General features: G+C 33.5%; 1 protein-coding gene across 1 annotated transcript in view; it reads right to left on the bottom strand.

Annotated features, from left to right (window-relative positions):
• The window catches only part of LOC150097554 (MFS-type transporter SLC18B1-like), a 60,770-nt gene extending 44,673 nt beyond the window's left edge, over positions 1 to 16,097 (bottom strand). The window contains exons 1-2 of the mRNA XM_090407504.1: positions 15,926 to 16,097; positions 5,827 to 5,922 (exon numbers count right to left, since the gene is read on the bottom strand). Of these exons, the coding sequence (XP_090263630.1) occupies positions 5,827 to 5,922; positions 15,926 to 16,000 (171 nt within the window). The 5' untranslated portion in view covers positions 16,001 to 16,097. The remainder of the gene's footprint in view (positions 1 to 5,826; positions 5,923 to 15,925) is intronic.
• Between the last annotated feature and the right edge of the window lie 438 nt (positions 16,098 to 16,535).

Here is a 16,535-nt window from a genome sequence, read left to right on the forward strand (position 1 = left end):
ACACAGACCTTTGCAAGCCAACTGAGATCTCCGCTATGCAGGGTGATTCACGCCGGGGGATGATAATTGTTTACTCTCTAAACACATTCAGAAATATCTATATTCAAATGAATTCTGATCCGCAGCATATTGGATAGAGGGCGTAAAAACTATCCTATCAACCAACCAGATCAGAAATTTTAAAATCGATATACAAATCAATTTGGATCAGTTGTTGTGTCCTCAATCAGGGGTAACTCATGGCAATTTTGCGACTTCGAATCTCGTCTATAAAGGACTTTATAAGGTCTTTTCATCTGAAAGTAGTGAAGTTAGACAATTCTATATGAAGATGACAGGGTTTTTTTCTAGTTTTCGAACCGGCCAGGAATTACGCTGTTATTTCTATACTTGTTTGCGATAATCATCCACGTGTATTCAACCTAAACTTTTTCCTTCTTCATTTATCACTTTTACCTTTACTGGGGTAATCTCTTTCTTAAATTAAAAAAAAAAAAAAAAATCACAATTTAAACTCAAACGATTCTTAAGTTTCTTATTTCGTCTCAATCTTAAATTTATCAGTGGTAACAATTTGCTTTTTTTTTAACTTTATTTTATTATTATTTTTTTTTTAATTTTCATTCTGTGCATTCAAATAGACCCACAGACAAGGACACCTCCAGGAATAAGAAGTAGCCAACCTATTCCGTAGGATTTCGGTTGCAAATTCCTATACGGTAAAATGCGTAGGTCTAGGCGTGAGCGTAAATCAGGATAGGACATTCAAATAACTTTTTCGTACAAAAGTCTTTCATAATTTCTCTATAGAGGTATTTGCTTCTAACAAACTCATAACTTTTAATCATTAAGGTGTTTTTGATGGTGGTCAAGCACTATAATTTTTAATTAACTACATTAAAATATTTTAATTTATTAATATTTTGTTTAAAATTAAATTCTTATATAAATTTTAATCAGATACTATTTATATAAAGATTGATTTAATTTATGTAGTAGTTACAGCAAGTACACCATATTATGAAATTGATAACAAAATAAGAACAGTAATGTAGTTCGTCAAGACACACATATGGTGAATTTAATCCACCGTGAGATGCGGTGATTAATAATATCCTTGGAGGGTAATGGATGGCAATGCTGTAGCCAATGAAGTTCCAACTGAGGCTCGGCTATTGCTTTTACCCTCCTGCCATGATCAGAGCTTTAATAGCTCAACAACACCTTAACCCTACACTGTCCTCTACAGATAACGGGGAAGATGAAAAGTATTCTTGCTTCGCCCCTTTAAGTCAGTCCTTATTTATAAGGATAAGACACACATATTAAAGGACGGTTGGAGGAAATCGACCGCGAGATTCGGTGATTAATACCCTTGGAGGGTAATGGGTGGCAATGCTGTAGCCAATGAAGTTCTAACTGAGGCTGAATCTTGCCATGATCAGAGCTCGAATAGCTTAATATCAACTTATTCCTACATTGTCCTCTACAGATAACTGGGAAGATGAAAAGCATTCTTGCTTCGCACCTTTAAGCCAGTCTTTATTTTTTTTATATTTTTTAAGACACACATGAATAGTCTCCACCAAAACAAGTCTGATTATTGCACAGCCACAGCTATGTCCCCTTTTAAATAGGAACAGCTTCCAAAAAATAAACAACAAAATTCTCCTCTACAAATCAGTGATAAGACCTCAGATAACTTACGCCTCAACAAATTGGGGACACACGTCTAAACAGAACATCGACAGCTTACAAACGATCCAGAACAAATGCCTAAGAATGGCATTTAATGCCCCTTGGTTCATCAGAAACCTCCAGTTACACCAAGAAGCCAAGCTTCCAGATATCAAGACCTACATGACAGGCATTGCAGAAAAATTCTTCACAATCACAGATAATTCTTCACAATCACAGATAATTCCCCAAATCAACTAATTCAACAGGCAGCAGACTACAAACCTTCAGATCATTTCAAACATAAAAAACCAAAATCCTCCATCGCAAGATAAAGCTAATACAGCTTACAATGCTCACAATGAGCGGGTAATTTACCCACAATAATCCTCTCACACACAAGCTAAAATCAGATGAAGGGATAAAGAGTCAAGGACTCGGTCCATCTCCCAAAGAAGTTCCAAGTTCCATGACTTCGATAACTTAGCAATCCTCAAATAGGTCTGTTGAACTATTCAGTCAAAGTATGTTAATATAATAAACACGTCTTAAATTTCCTAATAGTTTTTTTAAGCTATATACGTGTACTTTTATGAAAGATGCATATCCTTACCGTTTTTTCTTAACTTCTTAACTGGCTTTTCTGGTCTCCCGCTATGTAATGTTAGCAATAACAACCCTCTTCCATGTATATCGTTTGTGTGTGTGTGTGTGTGTGTACGCTTATAAATTATTCAACCTTTTTTTTTAATTGTTACAATACTTATAAGTTAAATATTGTTTTACACGAAAGAAACTAACCAACAAACACAAAGCCTACTGTAGGAATAAAGTCCAGCAGCTGAAAACTACAGCTGATGTTAACTATGCCCCTCTAGCCAATGGCTGAGGGGCATAGTGACGTGACTCAGCTGATAGAAAACAACTGTGTTTAGTCGCCAATACTTTTCATTATTTAAAAGCTTATTAATTAACTCAAGTTTATTATCTTTAATATTTTTAGCATACGAAATGTCACCAGCTGCAACTTTGTCAAAACACGTGGCTTCTAAACATATGATATTAAGAGTAACGTGGCAATCTTATCTGTCATATCTGCCAGGTCTTCCTACAATTGGCTGTGAACAAATACTATTTTTCTATGCGTCAGTTAACTCATTGTAGATCAGCGTTTCTCAACCGGGCCCTGGAATCAATTATACCGGGCCGCGAAAGGTTCTGCTGAAATTTGTCGTTTCGGTTTTCTAAGCATTTTTCATGAATAAATATTTTATAGTGCAAATACACCTGAGTATTCTGAGGGGAATAATATTCGTGAATGGATCAAAAAGCTCAGACCCAGAACGACTAAATAACATCTATGTAGGAAATATCAGTGAAGAAGCCGCGTATTTTTAAACATGGAAGTATTCGTGAGTGATCGGGAATTTTTAGACATCGAAAACTTTCAACATTCGGAAGTTCGTTGGCTGTCCTGCGGTGAAGTTCACGAGAAGTTATATGAACTCCGAAAGGAAGCTGAGGTATTTTTAATTAATAAGAAAAGTGACCTGTCCCATTATTTCCAGGATAAGAAATGGGTAGCCAGGCTGGCATATCTCAGCGATATATTTTCTTACATAAACGAGTTGAATTAAAACTTCAAGATCCAGATACAACAATATTTAATGCTTGGATCAAGATCGAATCATTCAAAAAGAAACTCAAACTCTGGTTAAATATGATTGCAGAAAAAAAGAATGAAATGTTTCAGTCGTAATCAGATTATATTACGGAAGAGTGATTTCTATTCACAGAATTCAGTATCAGATGTTGTTGCAGCCCACTTGAAGATGTTGTCGTTTGAAAAGAATTATCCCGAACGTGAGGATCACCGGAGGCAAAGTATGTGGATTGTGAACCCCTTTGTTGAATCCAAAGACACAGCCCTTTCCCATGAAGAAACCCTTCAATTTATTGAATTATCACCGGACAAAGGACTGGAAAGTACTGTGAGTAATTTCAGTGCTGTGAGTAATTCCAATTCTGGATAAGAATGAGAAATGAATATCGAAATTTATATGAAATATCAATGAGATTTCTTCTTTTCTTCTTTCTGATATCTTCTTTCTGACTGTCTCCGTTTGACTTCACTCCAATTCATCCCAGAATTAATAAACTAACGGACAGAAAACTACTTCAAAAGTCTCACTAGCCTAACTAAAACTTTAAAATACTCAGTTCTAGTATAAGAAAATAAGATTAACTTTTTCAATAACTTATAATTGCTGCGTTAAAGTGCTGCGTTTTTAAATTCAAAATATTAATTAGTGTTAGAACTAGAATTGAGAGAGTCATATATTTTTATTTATTAAATTACATACTTTGCATATATAAATATTTGGTGTGTGTATATGTATACCGTATTTACTAGAATATAATTCTTACTTTTTTCCCCCCATAATTAAAGCTAAAAATTGGCGATGCGAGATATATGCCGGGATTTTCGGAAACCCAAACAGCATCATCTTCTTCCCCATTATTCCAAGCAAAAATTACCAGTAATTTACAAGACTTGAGATACACAATGAACAATCCTTCACGAATGACTAATGAGAAGTGAAAGCATAGCGGAAACATATAGCAATGGTAGGCCAATAGAGACAGATCAGCTATGAAGACGAGCAGATGATTGGTGCGGTATTAACAAAAGGTCGCGCGACCCAAAAGGCAACCGACAATTGTTGAGTTGAAATGCTAATTCTCTTCAACCGAAATCCATAACATATGAAACTGTCATAACAATATTCACTATATATTTCTTAGTTTTTACCACATTCACGATTGGGTGTCGTTTATTTTATCGTTCCCATGGAGCTTCTCAACTCACACAAATTTTCAATCCTTGGTTGAATTTTATTGCTGCTTGTTTGAGTCTGAGCCGGCAAGCGAACTCACACATGCATTATATGTCATGTTTCAATTCGTGGTAGAATTTTATTTGAAGTTAGCCTTTGTGATCTGTCATAATGAATATTGAGATTTCAAATACAATAAAATAAACACTTATTTCATGTAATTGAAAAATTAGACAAGAGTTTTAGTTAGATACTGTGTTTCCAGTACGACATATGGTTTTGCTTGAGTCTATACAGCATAGTTTCCGTGAGAGGGGACATGTGATTCATTAATTAGCATCGTTGTTTTTATTCCAACTGTCTAATTGCACTATTTGTTGAAAAATATATTACACAGACTGCAAAAGGCCTCTGTATCTTATTCAGGGATACAATAAAACCACTTGTTTTTCTTGCATCTGCAGTATAATGGCTGTTGGGGAGCGAGTTACTATCGCCTCGAAGTGAACATGTTTAAACATTTTTCGTATGCGAGGTACATGCAAAACTTTTTAATGTCTGTTTTCGTAAAGTAAAATCAGTGGTGCGTATTATACGCGAGGGCAAGTTATATTCGAGTAAATACGGTAAGCGTTTCGCCAACAAGTTGACATCTTTCTACTTCCTCTGCTCAACTGACTTCTATGGGGAGTTACAATGCATAAATATTTTTCTCACTACTGTTTTTTTTTTTTTTTCAAACCAACATCATTAAAATCAATTTAATAATACAATAATCAATTTTACACTGAATAATATCATAAATTTATATATAAATAAATATTATAAATGTATAATATTTATTTATATTAATATTATTTATTATTATTTTATTAAAAATATTTATTAATATTTATAATAAAAATATACATAAAATTACTAATAATTATTTATAAAATATTATAAATAAATATATATACAGTATATATTATAAATAAGTATATAAATTAATTTTCTATTAATTTTTCCCCTATTAAAAACTGCCTGGAAAGTCAGCAACTCGCCTGGTAAATGTTTGGCACGCGCCCGCACGTCAGCAACTCGATTTGTAAATTTTTGGCACGCGCACGTAATAACGAACTTTGCTGAAAGTGAAATTTATTTGTAGCTTAAATAACATTATAATAAATTTCTTTCTGCCTAACGCTGCATATTATAGCATTTTATTGTCTTTACTTTTGAATACGAATGATTCTTTGCGAAATATTAACTCATTAAATTAAACATTCCAGCAATGCATTCAAACAGCTAATTTAAGATATATTCTACTTACCAGCCTTCCATATATGGGTGATGTTATGAATATAACTAACTGCAATACACCAAAGATTAAGCCATACTCTGTAGGTGTCGCTCCTTTCTTCTCTGCCTGTTCAGAAGAAACGGTTTAAAGAGTGGTTTTCAAATTTGCATTTTATATTTTACTAAACCAAATGCTATTTACTAACAACGTCTTTGGCATGAAAACTATTGAAGGAAAGAATAATAAATGATCATCGTTGCACCTTTTTTTCGAAAGTAATTTCGAGCTTACATCAATAAATTTTACCTTTGAATTGCGCTAAAGCCTATATCAACTTTTACCAAAGAACCAAAATATTTGCCATTGAAGTGACATTCGATTCGAAATTTGTGTAGTCGACTGAGTTTGTTTAGTTTTGATGAGTTGTATTTTTGATAAGTTAATTTCTGATTGGTGTATTAATTATACTATAGGAAAAAAAAAAAGAACATTTAGCATTTATTTAAAATTAATATTTAAAAAGAAGGATTAATAAATATTAATTAATATTTTATAATAATTTACTAAACAGTAGCTTTGTTTTAAGTGATATTTAAAGTCTACCTCGACTCGAAATGTGGAAATAACAGAATCAAGCATAAACTAGGGATTTTTTTTTTTTAATGTGAATCCCACTCAGAAAAAGATGGTAAAACTATGGTACCTTGGTACCATGGATAAATGGACTAATTTTTATTCTGTGTTTATTTATTTATTTATTATTTTGCTTGTTATCTATTCATCACAATGCGGCAACTCTGCCGCAGAGTCCAAACATGAAACTTTATCATCCATTTCAGGCCTCCACTAAGTAGGGATGATGGTCTCAAACCGAGCAATGAGATTCACTACCACCGTGAATTTTAATATATCCATACACACATGACTCTCATGCATCCTTACCCTGCTGCGAGATTCGAACCCACAGCCTGTTGATTGGAGATCCACTTGGCCAACCATTAACCCTTTAGAAGGGACTTAGCATGAAGAGCTGCACATGGCTACATTCCAGTAACGTGTATCAATGAAAATAAAGTAGCACAAGAAGTCCAACCTACCCTCCAGGTGCCTGTGTTCGGCATAGATTGGCTACAGTAGGAAACCACCTTCAGTTCGCATTAGACGAAATGTTTTTCCTATAATTTTCACCAGTGCTTTTGATTTTTATTATCAAAGAATTGAAATCCATCCATGGAACGTTCGGAAAATTTTCATTATGATAAGCGGAATCTGATAATGTGAGATAATGAAGCATTTTATCGATCAGTGTATCATTTGTTTACACTAAAAAAAATCCTTTAGGAGACTGACTCGAACATTGTTCAAATAGGGATCTCCTGTTCTCATTGTTCATTTATTATGCTTTGTCCTTAAGGGTAGGCAATTGAAATTCATACTTTTATTATAGATTGGAAAGCTTCTATCATCTCATTTATCCCTTAACGTTTTCGTATAAACCTCACTGGTGTCAAGCAGGGAGGTTAATCTTATCTATATAACTATTATGTCTGTCTAAGTGTGCATTCTCTAAAATCGTAATTTTTCTTTTAAATTCAGTTTGTAAACTAACTGTTATACCAACTGCTCCCGCCCTAATAGAATGGTTAAACTTTAAAATAAATATTGATACATCTTGACAAATCTTTGTTAGGTATTTCCAAAAAGCAATGTTATGGACAGAACACAAGGAACACAAATGAATGCTCACATCAGACTTCGATTTGTCCCGATTTGTCTGTTTTGAGGGGTGGAAAACGTCCTGTGGAGAATATTCTAGTCATTGGCTTCTTTCTTTTACATCTTTTATTCTTCTCAAATCTTAATTTAAGAGAACAACCCTGTAGAGCCAAGGTTAAAAGTAATGTAAGTTACTAAGGTCTTGGTGGTAACCAGTGATATCGTACTTTGAACCAATGAAATGCTCTGACAGTTCAAAAAAACCAACAGTTCAAAGCAGCTGTCAGGTCAGTGAATCCTTAAGTACTAATAAAAGGCAGATATACAAGCTACTGGATATAAGCCTAAGGTCGGTGTCTTTTAAAGAGGAAAATAACAAGGCAACTCACATGATATTGTATTCTAGTAAGCTGTTGGTCATTTTCAAAACTTTTTAAGCAAATGCGAACATTATTTATCTACTTAATTATAAAACAATTGTGTATATTTACTATCCTTTCTTTTAACATGTCTTAATTGATAAATTACGAACATTAGACGAATGACTGCAATTGTATCCCCTCATTACGTAATTATGTTTATTCGTTTAGATTGAAATTAGATTCATAGAGATCTTAGTCATCTATTCTCCTCTCCCCAGAAATGTCTTAATTCGCGTTGAGATTGTTTTAAATGTTCTTATGTAAGAAAAAGGTTGGTTCTATTCGGTTTTAGGATGCGCTTCTCAAAGTCTGATGTAAGAATTCATTTGTGTTCTGTCCATAACATTGCTTTTTTGAAATACCTAACAAGGATTTGTCAAGATGTGTCTATTTTTATTTTAAAGTGTTAACCATTCTATTAGGGCGGGAGCAGTTGGTATAACAGTTGGTTTACAAACTGAATTTAAAAGAAAAATTACGATTTTATCAATGCTTATAAAATTTTTTTATAAAAATATATTTAAAATAATATAAAATCTTTTACTGTTTGTATTTTTTTAATTTCTTAAGGATTTAAACTCTTTAATTTATGTGATATCTTCAGAAGTCATTTATAAAATTGGATCTTGGAAATATATATAAAAATATTTTTGATATGTAATTAAATTTCTTTTTTTTTAATAATTAAATTTCTTTTCTTTTTTTATATGTTCTATGTTACAGTAATTTTTATTTTTGATTATAGATATATATGTTTTCTCGGTTCATCATGCTATAAACCAAATAATCAGGGGACGAAAAAAAAGAAAGAAATACACATTTTTCTGTGGACTGCATGAAAAGTTTCTATTAGCTACACTTGGCAAACGAACTTGGTCAAACGTATTTACTTATCTAAGATCACGTGACCTAGCTTTCATCGCCATTGCTAAATATTGAATTTATATACGTTTCTCAAACTCAAGCAATCAGATATGTTACAACAGTACAAAGTAGCGTCTTTGCAATCATGTTTCAATATTCTTTAACAAAGCTGTATTCTGGAAGTGTAAATGGACCAGGGCAAAAAATTCTTTCCATTTTAATGACTGTGATCTAGAGCTGCTAAATAAAAAAAATAAAAAACATAAAATAAATAAAAATAAAACCATAAATTTGTTGAAAGAAGGAAACATGGAAAAGAAAAGGAGAAAAAAATAAGAGGGAAATATTTTAATGTTAATTATAATCACGCTTTAAACATAATTATAGTTGTATGATTATTATTATATACAATTTTTTATATAAAAATGTTTTCATTCTGTAAATACAAAAATGCTAGAAAATTCTATATTGTATAAACATTTTAGAATTCTTCAATACACAGATTATTATTGTTATTATTGTTAAGGGATATTTTCATGGAGTACGAAGATTCATCTCGGGAGGCCCACAAACATAGTTCACAATATACCTATCACACCTCCCAAGATGCATCCAAAATTTCACCACGGGAGCAAAAGCTAACCATTATTCATACTACGAGTATCTATCATACCTCTCTTTAAACTGATTCACAGATGAAGAAATGACAACCATCTCTAACAACCCAAGCCACTCCTCATTCACCAATCTCATAGCAAAAAATCTAGATCTTGCACCCTTGCTAACTGAAACTTTACTCAACGTCCAACGATGACTTTTGTTCTATCACCACTTGCCATATGCTGAAAAATTTCCCCTACTCCTCCATTCTATAAAACTATTTTAGTAACTTGAATGTTTCTATCATGTCACCCATTTACCTTCTCTGCCAAATTTTGTGATCCACAAGTTTTCAGTCTATCCTCATAGAGAAGAATATTCCACAATCCCCACCCGAATCTTGGTTATCTGCCTCTGAATCCTCTTAACTCACGTCTCCAAGAAATCCAGACGACGAAATCTGAGCACAATAATCCAGATGTTGACTTATCGGAGACTTATAAAGACGAATAATTACATCTTTGTCCCTACTAGAGAACGTATTCTTGAGCATCCAAGTGATCTTCTGAACAGTTTTGCCAATTTTTGCAAATACGACCTCTGGACCTCAGTTCCAGAAGTCATCTTACAAAAGGTAACTTGAGATTTTAATTCCGAGATCTTCCGATCTCGTCAAATGCCAGCAGTGAAATCTCGTGAATAGAATATACACAGTATAACTGTATATATTCTATTAACTGTGTACAATGGACCAAGAACAAGCTCTTGTAGCATCCCACTCACTGGTCAATCAATGTTTAAATAAAACTTCTAGTGTTGCTCAGCTTACAAAGTATTATTAAATTTCACAATAATTATTTATATTAATACTAGTAAAATTACTAGTAGTAATTTAAAACTAGTAATTTCTTAAGTTCATCGATCTTTGGCACACAGCAAGTAGGATTCCACTTCCAGAAACTCAGTTTTTAACCACGAAGTTCCAAAAATCGCTTGCAGAATTCACATTATTACACACACACACACCTACCTGTTAGGGTTTAAGGACGCGAGATGATGGCATTTTTCTATGCAATCTCTTTGCAGAACGAGGTCTTTCATTCATTGATCAATTGAACAAACTATCAGCAGAAACCAACTGCTCATCGATCCTCAATAAAGTAATTAGGGATAAAAGAACTCCGTACTTCATTCGGAAATAAAAAGCATTAGGGATTTAATTAGTTTATTTTTATGACAGTATTATATTATAGTATTCTGCTGCAGTATCTCACTTGAATGGGAATGGAGCTAAAGAAGAAGAAGTTTTTAATAATAATAATAATATTCCCAGGAAAATTACTAAGCGTTGCTCTGGTCGTTCACCATTTTTCTACTGAACGCTGTTTCATTTTTAGACCTGTGTAGCGATGTCGAAATGTCGTTTGCATCCATAGTGCTAGGCCGCCAGAAGAAAGACCGATCTAAAGTTCGATATTAATCACCAACTAGAGAAACATTTTCCAAGCGTTTATTTTTATTATTATTTTAAAATTTTGACTGGTTCCCAGAGCTGGTCGATCTATGGCATGGGCAAGCTAGTTTATTATCCCGAAAATCAACAACTATTTCAGACAATAATAAACCTACCCATCTTCATCGGGCGCAGTTTATAATTATGATAGACTTGGGGAAGCTATCTCTGATTGGTTGACAGCAAATATACAGTCATCCCTCGACTTACTCCGTTCGGGTTACATCCTCTCGAAGATATGTCCGTGATCCCATAAGGGAATAAAAAACATTTTCGGCTATACTTTCGAACAAGACGCAAGCGAGCGCAAGGTAAAGCATGCACAATGGCGACAGCGCTTTCAGCGGCAACCTCCCTCGTCAGTCAGCACGTGTCTTCAACAGTTCCTCTGTTGACTCTGTGTTTGAGAAAATGATTATTTGTGTATTTATCATTAAATATTTCGCGATCTTTGTGCAACATGGTCCCAACACACACAATCAACAAACCTAGACAAACAAACAAGAGGCGAGCAATTGATCTTGAAACGAAGTTACCAGTTATAAAGCAACATGAAGCTGGTCAGCCCATCAGTGTGATCGTATATGACTTCGGATGGTCTCATTCTACAGTGACGACCATTTTGAAAAATGAGGATAAAATCGTTGAGGCTGTGAAAGGATCTGCTTCCATTAAATCGACGATAGTGACGAAGCAACGACAAGGTCCTATGGTGATATGGAAAAGCTACATGCATCATGGATAGAGGGCCTAAACCAAAAGCGCATACCCCTTAGCACTGTGATCATAACCGCTAAGGCACTTCAGCATGTTGAAGTAGAAAGTAGAACCCGATTATGACTACGAATTCAACGCTTCTACCAATTAGTTTGGTTCATGAGATTCAAGCAGCGTTTTGCTCTGAATAAAGTAAAAATGTATGGGAATCTGCAAGTGCTGAGAAGGCTGCCAAGGAGTTTGTGGGAAAAATGGATAAAATTATTACGAAGGAGAATTATTTGCCACAGCAAATATTTAATATGAACGAGACATCCTTGATTCGGAAAAAAAGAAATGCCCGAGCGGACATTCTTCCACAAAAAGCTAAAATGTATGCCTAGTTTCAAAGCTCTTAATGTCTGTATTACAATTCTGTTACCGGTAATGTGGCTGGATATAAACTGAAGCCATTTGTGATATGGCACAGTGAGAATCCACTAATCTTCAAAAACATTAGGAAGCATACTCCCAGTTCATTATCGGAGCAATAAGAAGTCGTGGATGACTCTCAAAAATTGTTTGAGGATGCCTTAATCAATTGTTATGTGAGTGAAATAAAAAACTATTGTGTAAGAAAATGTAGAATTTAAAATTTTATTAATTCTGGATAATGAGCCGCGCGGTTAGCCTAGTGGCTTTGCGCTTCGCAACCATATGCCTAGGGAAGGAGTGTCCCAGGTTCGATTCTCGTTGTAGACGTGAGGAATTTGAGGATCTTCCTCAGGCATAGCCAAGTTAGCCGGTCTTGGGCACGGTCAGTAGGGTTTTTTCCGCCAGTTTATCTGGCGTTTTTCATCCCGCAAACAGGCAAACCGGCCCCGTGAACATACACCTCTACAGTCAAAAATATATATCCCCCCAGCGGCAGACCAGGTGACGGGTCGGTTGGGAGTAGTACTAACAGGTAGTCGCATCTAAGTAACACGCGGACCCTGCATAGGAAGCGGGAATAACGCGAAGAAGAAGAAGAAGAAGATTAATTCTGGATAATGCTCCAAGTCATCCGTCTTATGGCGGTGATCTTCAACAAATTCAAGGTCATGTTTCTCCCTTCAAAATCCAACCGATGGATCAGGGAGTTCTTGCAATGTTCTGCAAGAACTGCCACTATTCTCCTGTTTTATGGTGGCAGTAACGCACAGTACAGTTTTGTAATAAGGTTTAAAAATTAAAATGACAGTATACTTATTACGGTTAAGCCCCTAACCCCTATAACTCTGTTGATTTAATGTATCGACTTACATCCTTCCGGATGGAACGGAACTCGGACGTAAGTCGAGGGAGTTTTCTAAATCAGATCCATTTTTGAAATGGATCTGATTTAGGAAAAAACATTGTTGTTTCGAAGACTAGTAATATATCATCTTTTAAACTGTTTGCTAGATGGAAAAACTCTTGTTGCTCCATCTAGCAAATAAAGTTAAAGTAAATTGACAAGAAAGAAAAAGCAAGGTAAACGACAAAAATTCGCTTTAACTGCAGGCATTTCCTCTACGCCTGGGAAGTGTTCCGTGCACAAGACACAGTGACTTTTATTTTATTTTAAGGTAGACATTGTAAACAATGTTGACTTAAAACTGAATAATTGCATTTCATATACGTATTCATAACGACACATTTTTATACGTCGTCAAACGAAAATTGTAAAGCAAGGTTTTACTATATATGATTTTATTTTATTTTTCATTTATTTGAATATGACATTTAAGCATACATTTAACTTATAATTAATAAGGCACACGTAATTAAAATTTAATTGTTATTAATATAAACTTTATAAGGATTCCTCAACCTCGGGTTTTGCAAGAAGAATCAGCCAAAAGAACGCACGGAATTAACACACATCATGCATTGTAATTCCAAACAAGAAGAAAACGTGTGAAACTTGACTTCACTGTCCTAACTTAAACAGATATTCAATGGTCTACGCCTAACCCCTTTGGGAGAGTACTTTTTAAATTAGGTAACCTTTTCAATTGTCCTTTCGAAATATTATATCAGATTACATTAAACTATAAAATAAAAGGTGTCGAAATAAACATTATAAAAAATTAATTCTAGCTTAACAAATTTATCAATTGAAATATATTCTTATATTTTATAATTGATGACGTATTTTGTTATAATTGATACAATAAAAATTAATTTTCAGATGAGTTTTAAAATAACGATCTGCTCATTTTATTTTAGCAAGCCTCCTCATTTTTGCAAAGATAACTCATAACTATATACAGTATATATGTAATCATTGCTTTATCATGATAAATTCTTGCATATCACGTTTTATCATCGGTAGTCATGACACATAGTCAGAAATCATAATGAGTAACCAAAGATAATTTGCGATTACGTGATTTTCGTTTTATTTTTCACTGACAAAATATTGTAACCTGTTTGAAAGTCTTGAACAATCACATTAATAAATATTCAGTATGTATCGATATTTATCAAAAAGCAGATAACTCCTAATTTAAGATGACAGAAATTTAGAAATAATTAATTTAGTTCAATATTTCCTAAACTAGCCTTCTGGAAAGCTTTACAGCTTCTATTTGACTCATTATTTATTTATTTATTCTAAAAAACAAACAAACAAACATTTTATTTACAGTACTAAGAAGATAAAAATGCTGATGAAAGTGAAGGTAGAAATTGAGGAGGATTACAATTGTCTAAGGCTCTAGAAATCGTAAATCGGTTCATGCAGTTTTTAACAGATTCATAACCTTTTTGACAACATAAATTCTAAAATAGAAAGTAATAGATATTATAATGTAACCCTAATTCCAACAACTGGAAAATTACCCAAGAATTACAAGCAACTGATTTGAATTCGGTTCTATGAAATTAAAGTGAATGATGTATGGTAATGCCGTATGTTCTTTTTGCTGAATCTTCTTACAGAACCCGACGTTGAAGAACCCACCTCCTCCTTCCGAGACCGGAATATTTGGTAAAACTGTTTTTAATCAACTTCACCATTTTTTACTATAAGAGACCCGTTACTATTTTTATTTTTTTAAACTTGCAATAATAAAATTTTTATTAATAACAATAAAATTTGAATTAGGTATATCTTATTAAATATATGCTTAAATGTAGTACTGATATAAATAAAAAATAAAATAAAATTATATATAGTAAACCGATATTCTTATCCTTTATGTGCAAGGCATTAGTGAATCCATAGCGAAAGTTTTAAAACTACTGAATATTTTTGTTGCTTTTCGAACCATCAGAAAAATTTCCACCTTTCTCCTTCTTCTTCTAAGGACAAGCTTCCACCTTTCAATTATCCAGGCATCTACTAGATTCCTTGCTCTTGTGAGTTATCTTATTTTGGACAAAGAGAAAGATGTGCTTTTATTAGGCTAGAAGAACACAAGTCTCATATTAAATACCACAAGCCTGAACAGTCTGGACTTGCGGAACATGCTGTCAACTCTAAACATAGAGTTAATGTGGGAATAAGACAAGAGTTCTTCATAAAAGTAGTTTGCACATAGAACGGCTTTATAAAGAAACGTGTGAAACTCGACTTCACTGTGTGAAATTTCACACAGTGAAGTCAAGTTTCACACGTATAGTTTTGAAATTTTTCGTGTAATGCAATAATTTTAATATTATTATAATTATATAATAAATGATTAAATAATAAATTATAATTGAATATTGCATCTAAATAAAATATAGAGATTTTATTTGTAAATGAGCCAAAGACGCACTCAAAAAACATTAAGCCTTTTTTTTTTTTTTTTTTTTTTTTTTTTTTTTTTTTTTTTTGAAGAAAACTTAAAATGGCTTCTTAAGTTCCTTCCTGTTGATATTGCCAGAAACAAAAACTACCTCTTGTTGAGCGATTCCATCAGAAACGGAAGAACAGTTTTTAAACTAAATAGCACTTGAAACATTTCAGTCTTCATAAATTTTGAATTGGTTTCTCTTTTAGTTGAAATTACGGACGAAGTAAGTAATGCTGAGAGACCCCAATATATCATGTGGGTTCTAAGGCAGGTTTGCCTTTTTTTTTTTTTTTTTTTTGCCGGATGAAAAAGTCGATTTCAATTTAAAAAAAACCTGCGGAATATAAACAGAAATTTTGTCCAATAATAAATCACCTTTTTAATGCGATAAAATTCTTTATATTCATGATTTATCCCGAATTTTCATTACCATTTAACAGATCGCAGAATTCTATTTATGTTTAACTATTACCATCATAACATAAATTCTGATTTTCAATAATATATCGTACCTCGGATGGGAAGAATGGAGCCAAAAGGGCGTAGCAACAACACAACCAAAAATTGCCGTAGATGACAATTGCCATGACTTTGATTTTTCTCCTTTTACCGGACGGGGCGATTTTTTTCGGAGCCGTTTCATTGCAAGAGTTCACCGATACTTCCTCTGTAACGGTGCCGTAACTAACGATCTCGCTGCTGTCCCTTCGAATCATTATTACAAATTGCCAACTAATCACTTCAACTTGTGTATATCCATTGAAGTGATTTATTCATAATCTGATAAGTCTTGCCCGTCTGTTGCATAGCGGCGCAAGGCCCTTTGCCCGTTGTTATTTGGCTTTCTGCCATGAGTTCACCACTTATCGTACGATCTATTGCAAACACATTATTATCATCTGTCAATAAATATCAAGTGATTTCATTGATCTCTCCTTTCACTTTTTGACTGGACTTAGCTCATAATGTTTCGACAATAAATGCTTATTATTAAGTGTCACTGAAAGAGCGCATCCTTGAGATTTCTTCATTTAGCGTTATGAAATATAAGTGATTAAGATGTTAGTATTGATCGAATTTTCCATTTTTTTTATTTTCATTTAAAATTAACTAAACTTTTGG

The sequence above is a fragment of the Typopeltis vanoorti genome, chromosome 17, assembly GCF_054136105.1.
Source record: "Typopeltis vanoorti isolate ZY-2024b chromosome 17, IOZ_Tvanoo_1.0, whole genome shotgun sequence".
NCBI lineage: Eukaryota > Metazoa > Arthropoda > Arachnida > Uropygi > Thelyphonidae > Typopeltis > Typopeltis vanoorti.